Source organism: Lepidochelys kempii, chromosome 1, assembly GCF_965140265.1.
Source record: "Lepidochelys kempii isolate rLepKem1 chromosome 1, rLepKem1.hap2, whole genome shotgun sequence".
NCBI lineage: Eukaryota > Metazoa > Chordata > Testudines > Cheloniidae > Lepidochelys > Lepidochelys kempii.
In genome coordinates this window covers 256769276-256779590 of record NC_133256.1, presented here as the reverse complement: position 1 = coordinate 256779590, position 10315 = coordinate 256769276, and the positions used below count along the sequence as shown (strand labels likewise).

General features: G+C 54.0%; 1 protein-coding gene across 1 annotated transcript; it reads right to left on the bottom strand.

Annotated features, from left to right (window-relative positions):
- Window positions 1–6691: 6691 nt before the first annotated feature.
- On the bottom strand, window positions 6692–9805 carry PDXP (pyridoxal phosphatase). Its single transcript, XM_073325786.1, has 2 exons — window positions 9154–9805; window positions 6692–8279 (listed from the first exon to the last, which is right to left on the bottom strand). Exons 1-2 carry the CDS (start codon window positions 9749–9751, stop codon window positions 7954–7956), a joined length of 924 nt encoding a protein of 307 aa, XP_073181887.1. The 5' UTR covers window positions 9752–9805; the 3' UTR covers window positions 6692–7953.
- Between the last annotated feature and the right edge of the window lie 510 nt (window positions 9806–10315).

Sequence of the window (10315 nt, the reverse complement as noted above, 5' to 3'; positions counted from 1 at the left end):
TCTTTCCTGGAAGGGGCTCGGCAAGGCTGATGGACAGGAGGCTATGGCTATACAAGAAATAGCTGCACACAGGTTCCTGGACATTAGATACATTGCATTTGCCTCCTGCCCCTCCCCACAGTCATCTAGTCAGACCCCATCTAGTTACCCAATGTCTCAGCCATGCCCATTTGCTTGTTCTTGAAAGGGTTCCTTGGTTATACCCTCTCACCCACCCCCACGGGGGGACTCTCCTTCTGGCAAGGAGGGCTGCATGCCACCCTTCCTTTCATCAGCCACAGGGAGGCAGTTCCTGGCACATGTTGCTAAGCCTTGTCACTCCTGAGCTGTCTGCACAGCACCCCCAGCCCAGAACAGCGTGGGGCCCTTCCCTCCCTTCAGATGTAGTTTGCAGATTGAAAGGCGCTGAAAAACCATCTGCCCAGCTGTTGTCACAACCACCACCGTTGTGGTGTGAAGCGTCCCGCCTCTTCTTCAGCAAGGGCTTGTCCTCAGTGCCAGTGGCCAGGCTGCCTCGGTTACCAACGTGTGGGAGACCCACTCGACACCTGGGAGAGACCAGCGGGTGAGGCTGCCTACCCCTCAGGAGGCCGTATTCTCTAATTGCTTGGCGAACCCACGCCAGCCCCGCATTCTCAGGGGTCTAAATTGAGCTCAGCACTTGTAAAAGGTGCTGCCCAAGTGCTGGGCGGCTGTATCACCCACAACAAATAGGGCCAGTGCAAGCTTCCCCTGCACACCACCCTGCCCATATGCCTCAGCCCCGCTGCGAAGGAATGTCCTTTGGGATGAGCAGGGAGTTCCTCCTCTGTGCTCCATTCTGCCCTGGGCTTTGGAGGTAGGAATGTTAACAAGGGGGCCGATCACTGGACACAAGTCTCCCTAGGACGTGAACATTGCAGCTCATTGCCGTCCCGATGGCTGAAGTTCTCCATTCCTGCCAGTGGGCGCCAAAGAAGGCCAGCTCAGGGTTGCACTTTAATATGTACAGACAGATGGAGAATGGCAGAGGCACTTCACGGGATTAAAGGGGTGAACACAACCGCAGGATCCCCCCTAGACAGGGCTGTTCTAAGCCGATAACAGCTGAATGCAGCTCTGCATCTGCCTCAGTTAAGTCAAGGCTGTGTGTGCGTGTGCGTCACTGGAAAGAGATGGGTAAATGCACCAACATAGAACAGCAAAGCTGGGCCTTATCTCATGTCATCTAATTTCCGTGCAGTCTCTAGCAGCTGCAGGATGCTTTTAAGATCAACAGTAGCTGATAAGTCATGTGACCACTGGGTGGCAAAGCAGCTACATTTGCAGGGTGAAGAATCCTCCTTCAGCAACAGAAAGTCCCCAGCACCTATGGGCAGGGTGACCCCAGGCAGCAGGAGGAGATGGCAAGGGGACCAGCTGGATGCAGTGACTGCCCCGTCTCCACCAGCTGTATTCTCAGATGCCCAACTTGCTTTTGGCAGGTCTGCCCTATCCCCACACTAGGCTCCATAGTGAGCTCGGTCCTGGCAAGAGGCACCAGTTCAGTGGTCTGGGGGACCTGAGAGTCCTCTCTATGCACAGCACGGGAACAGGACAAACAGCAAAACTGCCGGCTTCCCACATATATCACCCACTGTAGGGGACACATACAGGCTAGAATGGGGAATTCACTTGAGCTCCGGCCACCTTTAATGTTTCTGCTTGGACTGTCGCTAAGGGAGGCAAGTGGGCTAAGATTTCCAAAAGTGACTAGCGATTTTGCGTGCCTTGGTTAAGAGGAACCCAACTTGAGACAACTTTAGGGGGCCTGATTTTCAGAAAGTGCTGAGCACTCAGCCTCTGCAAATCAGACCCTGCTAAGATGCCACATGTCCCTAATTAGGTACCCAGAATCACAAATAACTTTGGCAGATCTTGGCCTTAGCTGGCGAATGGGGTTTACGTGGCATAGCCACCTACTGGAGGTGGACTGAGACCACCAACAGCCTTGACAACAGAGGTTGTGCATCAAGTCCCACAACTATTCCAGAGCAAACAACAAAAGAAAGAGAGGGAAAGCTGCACTTCCTAATTCATTCTCCACATAGGACACTGCCCCATGGGATGAGGGCAGCCACAGGACCCCTTCTTTACCCCCATTGCCACATGCTCCTACAACCACAAAGACAAGCTTGACCCAGCTCCCTCAGGAGGGCTTGTCGCTGGGAAGCGAGGCAAGGTTTTTCCCTGCCATACCCCCCACCCCAGCTCCTTTGAGGTTCCCATTGATCAAGAACAGAGAGATGGGTCCAGTCCAGCAGAGCCTCTCTTGAGGCACCTTCCCCAGCGAGAGGATGCTTTGCAATTTGAAAACAGCTGAAACATCTTTTAGGCAGCAGCAGTTGCCCTAACCACGACATTTGGCTTTCCTTTATCCTGTGGCCAGGGTGTCCCAGGTACTCCACAATGAGAGGAGACAGCACAACCCTCAGCAGGAGGTGGCCCCACCCTCTTCCCAGATTGCACTCTCTTAGCCACCCTTGCACACCGCTTGGCAATGCACACCAACCTCCTATATGGAGGTCAGCGCTTACGAAACTTGTCAGGCTGTCAGCACGACAACCTGGGCGGCTCTGTTAATACACAGAACAGGTAGTGGCAATGCAAGCTTCCCACATGCACCCTCCTCCGCCGGCCACCATGCCTCACCCCTGTTCTGGAGGAACCATACATCGGGCCAAGCAGGGAGTTCACACTTCATGGCCCATGCTGCTGTTGGCTTTGTGACTGATGCTGCCAATGAGGGGGCCAGTTAGGCCCAGACCCTCAAAGGTATTTAGGTGCCTAACACACTGATTTCACACAGAAGTGAGGTGCTGATATACCTTTGAGGATCTGGATCTTAGTACCTACTAAAGGGCACAAGTCTCACTAAAATGGCCACAGCTCACTGCAGTCTCAGTGACTACGATCCTGCACGTATAGCCCCTGCCCCCTGGAAACTAACCAGATGGCCCAGTAAAGAAGGCTAATTTCTGCCTAAGATCCCATTCTACTCTGTATAGACAGAGGAGTATCACCTCATGGGCTTCTAGGGGAGATTATTGGATTAAACTCCCCCAGCTCATTCTCCTGTACATGCCCATGGCTTAAAGCAACACAGGCTGGATTTTGCTCCCCAGATGCTTCAGCTGAGTGCAGGTATGTGTGCGTGCTGTCTGCATGCATTACTGCAAATGATACTGCATGACCCTCTGCATGTAGAAAGAAAAGGAGTACTTGTGGCACCTTAGAGACTAACCAATTTATTTGAGCATGAGCTTTCGTGAGCTACAGCTCACTTCATCGGATGCATACCGTGGAAACTGCAGCAGACTTTATATACATGTACAGACCCCACCAGCACCATAGAGAAAATTGAGGACCCTACCTCATAGCCCCTCTTTGCACAAAGAAGATGCTTTTTAGGTCAACAGTAGCTGTTAAATCACCAGTGGCAAAGAAAGTAACTTTGTAAAGAATCCTTTTTATATTTCAGTCCCTGTGCCTTTCGGTAGGGCGTCCCAGTTAATAAAGAGTGGGAGGAGATAGCAAAACTCCCTGCTGGGGGCAGCAACTGACCCGTCCCCCTAGCCCCTATTCATCCCTCCCCTCCTCTTGCTTCCTGCAAATCTGCCCCAGCCCCATTCTCAGTGCTCCATGGTGAGTCCGGATAAGATTTATCCAAGTATTTCGTCAGCTTGAGATGCAGAGAGGCACCAGCTGGGAGATACAGAAGGGCCTAAACAGATTAGGCCACTGGCTCCCATTGTTTTCCCTCTTTGCCAATCTGGCCTATTAGTTTTAAGGAAACATGCCTATTCCACAGGCTGGAGTTCTGTAGTAGAGAGCAGAGACAGAACAAACAGCAGGACTGCAAGCTTCGTCCTCCCACTGCCTGTACGAGCCACCTATAGTACCTCCCACAGGATGGCGATGAGGGCTCCAAGCTGCTACAAGAATGAACGAGAGGGAAAGAAAAGTCCTCTCCCTCTGATTCTACCTCTCGCCTTTCTGCTGAGCCTGACCTCTAGGGGAACACTAGTGCGAGCAGGGTTTGTTTGTCTCATTCTGAACTGGCCTAAGATCCCCATCTCATTACCCTAGTCCAGTAACTGTACCACACTCCTAATCGTAGCAGCTGCATGCCTTGCAGCAGTGCGCTTGGTGATGTTGCTGCCATCTGTCATGCAGGCTGATTTCCCTCCTCCTCTCCTTCCTTCCCCGGGGGAAGTTGCAGGTGGAATTAAAATAACCTTTTCTCTTAGTCTGAGCTATGCGTGAGGATGATGAAAGGCAGGGTTAAAGCAGCAGTGCACTTTCTGCTTGGAGTGGAAAGTGCAGAGGCTTGTGGTGAATGCATTAGCCTTGATAACACCACTCCCCCCTCCTCTCTCCACAACTATCCTCATGTAAACACAGGAGATAGCAGGAGAATACCGCCTGATGTATCCTCTGCGTGGAGAGCCAAAGTACAGGGTACACAGGGTGCATGTGACCAAAGAACCCAGTCTCTTATCCATCTTCCCATGCCCCAGCCCTTGGAGACTCGATGCAACTCACTCAGGGCCTCATCCACCCTGCTCCTTCAGTTGGCCAAAGGAGGGTTTGTCAGTGGAAAGGCACATGAGGCTCCTCCACTCTGCATGCACAGCTCCCACTGAGTCAGGGGAGCAAATTGGGTTCTTTAACACAGAGCCTCCTTTGGGGCCACAGCAGGAGGATGCTTTGCAGATTGCAAACAGATACCCCATCTCAACAACAGCTGTCACAACAACCAGATGTGTCTCAAGAATCCCCTCCCTCCTTCAACAGTGGAAAGGCTGCAACACCTCTGGCCACAGCATCCCCATTAGCCAAAGGCAGCATGACAGGTTGAGCCCTGCAGCTAGTCTGTCCCTGCACTGGAAAAGGGCAAGCATCCTACACACACACCACGCCCTGGGGTCTGGAACCACCCTTCCAGAAGAGAAAGGAGACCCTTCTCCCTAAGGCACTGGTGGTAGCTTTGGTACTAACAAGAAAAGGGCTGCTTAGCACCAAGGGGTATCAGTCCTACTAGCAACTACACCAAAGCCATCAGCTCATGTCATTTCCGAAATGTAAATCCTCCATGTGCCCACATAACTGTCTCTGTGGAAACCCCTGCAATGGCAGAATAGGAAAAAAAGGTCTGACACAGTCACCCTTATTCTGTACAGAAAGATGGTGTCAGAGAAACAAGCACCGAAACAGAGGGTTGAATTCCTCAACCTCCTCCTTCCCCATCATACACATCCCTGCCCTGAAGCTGAATGCAGGTCCCTGAAGGCTTCATTAACAGTGCTGCTGCCAATGCCTGGGGATGGGTAACTTGAAAGCCTTCCTACTGTAGCTGACTATGGAGCAGATGTGATAAGCCCTGGGAAAGTGGTGCAAGGCATCTCCAGCCTACCAGGCTCTCACTCATCACCTCAGCAGCCCAAGCACCGACCAAGAATCCTTAGAGTCAAAGCTCCATAGCAAGAGACTGCTTTGTGAATCAAAAGTAGTTGTAAAGCCATGGGAAGTGCTGGTGGCCCAGCAACCACACGCAGTGGACATCTTCACACCTGGGAGCAAGGCACCCCTGTCACTGCAGGGGAGGGAGACATCAGTAGCTCCAGAGGGTTTCAGCCACTCTTTACACTCCTTGGGTTTCCTTCTTCCCTTTGCTTGCCCCTCTCATTTACAAGAATGCAGGCTGCATGCCGGACACCTGTTTATCCACGGAAGAGGTGCAGCACACAAGGCATCCTAGGACAATGCTGAAGAGGCCACCTCCCCTCCAGGGGACAGATGGAGGTTTATACTTCATGTCCTCTCCAGTGCTTGAGATTTAGAGTAGATAAGGATAAAATGTTAAAAGCTTTATTCAAAAGGTGCTTTAAGTCTTTTCTTGAGAGAGATCAGCGCTTCAGAGCTGTGGTTCTCAACCCGCAGGAAGCCCAATCAGCCTACAGCGGCAGCCCACGTGACATCCTCAGGGCCACACCAGTAGTATACATAGTGTGGTTGCAGCCCACATAACAGAGAGAGCTGCATGTAAACGGTAAATAGGTTGAGAACCACTGCTTCAGAGTCACGTTCCATTAACCTTAGCTCTCAGCGCACAAGAGCCTGGAACAATTTGGGAGACCCTGATGAGTTGCTACAGATGCCTGACAGATACAAAACCATTTGATTAGCAGCTAGCTCAGCATCCACGCATGTGAGGCAGAGTCATGCTTCCTCAGCCAGAGCCCTGAAGATCTGTGGCCAAGACATCGCTCTCATTCCAGCGTGGAAAGGAAACAGGCAGTGGAATCACATGGCCAATCCACTGAGCTTGGGTTGTATTCTTGTAGCCACCCTCAGATGCAAGCCAACCAAGCCTAATTCAGACACCTAGCATGTGCGTGTGCAATTAAAGGTGCCAGATAGCCACACCAACCGGAGGCCATCATCGCGCCAGGCAGCAGTAGCATAAGCTTCCAATACGCCCCACCCCATGTCCTAGGGCAAGAAAGGGATTCCCATTACATAATCCATTCAGTCCTCCAAGGGGGAAGGACCAACAACTCCTGCCCCCTAGAAACTTGACTAAGACCTCCTAATTTCAGTCCTACATTCGTCATGTTTCTCTCCCTCCCACCCCTCCGCCCACCAGAGATGGGGGAATGAAGGAGGCCAATTCCAGCTCACGCTTGCACTTTATTATATGCTGAAAAATGGCGAGTGTCAAAGAACCACAACAATATGGGACAGAAGCAGCGAGAGGGGCCCAAAAGCACCGTCCCCACCCCGGCACAGCCAATCAGCAATAATTTATACAAACACTTCCATAAATAAGTTAATTCATAAATAAAATTGTAAAAAGACAAAGCAGCAAGGAATGATTTCTGGGGCTGTGGCATGTTCACAGCACTGACAATACCAACGCTATCCCGCACACAGCCACACAACAGCAGCGAGGTAGGGACACATCCCTTTCCCACTGTAGTCGTGGGATCACAACCCATCAGACACAGGCAAAAGCTACACAGTTTGTTACTGATACACTTCACTGGTCTGGCCAGAAGAGCCTTTTCCCTACACTTTCCTCCACGCACAGGAAAGGGTGTTTGGAGGTTGTTCCCATCAGAGGTGAACTGTAAGAGTTACAGCAGGTCTGGGTCATTACAGCAGAGTCACTAGGACAGTCTCTCTCCCCTCACCCATCCAAGACACCAAACTAAGTTAGTGTTATGGCAGAAGCGTCAGGGATACTGGATAATTCAGGACAAGAGACAATCCTTCCCTTCAGGGCAGGAGATCTACGCGCCTCCTCTGTTCATCATTCTCAGAGGAAAAACAAGCTCCAGATGCCCTCCCAACCCCTTTTGAGGCCTCGGTGGGGGGATCCTGGCACTGGCATGGGGTAGGGACAGGAAAGGGAATAAGACAACAGCAGTGACTACTCCCCTGGCAGGGGCTCATTGGCCCATTTCTGCTTGGAAACAGCAGACCCCACGGGGACCACAAGAGCTGCAGCTCAGAAAAGAGAATGAAGGGCATAGCAGTAAAAGGCCGCCACTGGTTATATACAAAAGAAAAATAAGACAGCCTGCCCTCATCCCACAGGGGAGGGGGAGCAAACAGACAATGGTTAGGCTTGTACATGCCCCCGCCCTGCTTTTAACACAAGGCTTCCAGTTCTCCTTTAGAGTCAGTGGTAGCAGGTTTAACTGAAGAGGAAGGGTTCTATCAGGAAAGTTTTGTTTTTGGCAGGAAAAAGAAGGAAAGACAACTACTCACACCCTGCCCCCCCCACCCCCCTGCAGAATAAATGAATAAATACTGGACTGGGTAGAGCCAGAAATTGAGAAAGACGGGAGAGAAGAATGGGAAAGGGTGGAGATCTGGACTGGGACTCAGATTGGGAAAACCCCCCCCCCCCCCACTTCACCTCACCCTCTACTCATCCAGGCCTGGTATCAAGTCTGCAATGCTGTCTACATAGTAGTTGGGCACCAGGTCCTTTGCAGCAGGGTTCTCGCTGGCCATGTAGGCCTGTGCCTCCTCCAGACGGGACACACCAGTCAGAGTCAGGACCGTGGCAAGCCCACAATTCTTGCCGAACAGGATATCCGTCTCCAGCCTATCGCCCACCATGAGGATGCGGGAAGGGTCCACATGAAAGCGCTCTACAATGCAGTCAAACATATACGTGTTCGGCTTCCCCACCACCATCGCCTTGCGCCCCGAGGCTGTTTCCACTGCAGCTGTGAGACTCCCTGTCCCTGGGAAGGAGAGAAACAGGCATTCACAAATCAATATGAGATTTTAGCTACTATGGGACTCAGCCACCAGACACAAGGGAGAAACTCAAGAAGAAATGCTTGTTATCCAAGAACAGACAGCGAGTTAGCAGCCCTACCAGTCAGTGGAATTCAAAGGTCTCCTGCCTGCCTCTTTGAGGCTCGGAGCACTTTATATCCAGAGACTCAGGGGTAGCACTGTCCCTCTTATTCAAGATGGGCCCTTATGGTCAGGGGCAGGCACCAGCTTTTTGTTGTCTGTTTGTGAACCACCAAGCACCATGGGGTCTTGGCTCATGAATGGCACTTCTAGGCACCGTCACTAAAACAAATAAAACTATTGGTGGTTCAGTGGTGTTTAAGGATTAGATTTGTCTTTTCTAGATAAAGAGAGGGAGAACCACTGTCAGTCATCACCATCTGAAGGGGCATGGCACCTCTCACATAAAGGTCCCTGGCCCAGTCCAGCCACTGGCTGTGGGAAGTGAAATTAAAGCTCTGGGTGCAGTTTCTAGTGGGATAGGTGGCTTTTTGTAACATGGCCCCATCACCACAGAAACCAGGCCTCCTTGGCTGTGTCTCTCTCAAGAAGGGACCGAGCCATTCAACCCTCTTCTGGCCCACGGGGCTAGTCCCAGAGATCAGGGCAACTGCTGCAGCTGCCCAGGGAACACCCTGGGGCTCAGCCCAGCAGCGTCAGTGTGGCAAGAGAAGCAGCAGCGCCCAGGCAGCCCCCCACGAGCAGAGGGCAGGCCTGAGTCTCTGGGGGCCCGGAGGCCGTAGCGGCCGCGGAGGGGGGGGGAGGCCCGGAGACCCGCCCTCCCCAACTGGAGATCGCAGCCCCCGGGCCTCTCACCCGGGGTGCGCTGCCCGTCGCTGAGCGGGTGCCAGGGGTCGGGGTCGGTGGCCACCAGCAGGCACTGTGGGTCGCGCAGGTAGCCGCAGGCCTCAGACAGCTTAGCGAAGGTGAACTGATCATCGTAGCCGACCAGCACGGCGCGCACCGGCGGCTCGTCCTTCCCGCCGGCCGGGCCGCCCTCAGCGGCCAGGCGCAGCCCGGCCTCCCGCAGCTCCCCGCGCAGCCCCTCCCCGCCCAGCACGAAGACCCGGCCGGGCCCGGGGCAGGCGTCGCCGCCGCCGCCGCCGGCCCCCAGCAGGCGCTGGCGCAGGTAGAGTGCGGAGCAGAGCGCGGAGCTGAAGACCTGCTCGGCCCGCACGCCGCGGAAGCCCAGGCGGCTGAAGCGCCGCTCCAGCTCGGAGACCGAGCGCCGGCTGTTGTTGCTGACGAAGAACGAGGCCTTCCCGCTGCGGCTCAGCCGCTCCAGCAGCTCGGGCGCGCCGGGCACCGCCCGCTCGCCGGCCCACAGCACCCCGTCGCAATCGAACAGCAGCCCCTGCGCCGGGCCCAGCACCTCCCGCGCGCTCGCCCCGCTCAGCCGCCGGCAGGCCGCCATGCCGCTTTCTCCCGCGGGAATGACCTCAGCGCCGGGCGGGGCGCCGCCGCCGCCGCCGCCTATCAGCGCGCGCCCTCGGCCCGATGGGCAAGCCCGCGCCCCGCCCACCTGGAAGGGGCCGGCCAGTGCAGCCCAATCGCCGCGGGAGGTGGGGGAAGCGTGACGGATAAATGCGACAGCCCCGCCGCAAATCGGGGGCGAGGCCTCAGCGTCCAATCAGTAGTGCGGACAGGGTTGACAGGCAGGGAGAATTAACCACGCCCATGCAAGGGGAAAAGCGAGTGGGGACAGGAGGGCGAGATTCTGTTTGAGTTTCTTCGAGGGCCAATGAGAGGAAAGATAGGGAAGAATTGATAGGTGTTCTGAGCCAATCAACGTCCGTCCACACGCCGCTCTGACCGAGAAGCCGGAAAGAACCCCAGCCGCCATAGCCTATTACAGGGGGAGAAAGTTCTAGGAAGGCGGGCAAAACGAAAATGGCGGCTACATTAGCCTCTCAAATAGTAGGAAATAAACGAGAGGGCGCGGCAGTAAAGATTGACAGACTCATGAGCCTATCAAATA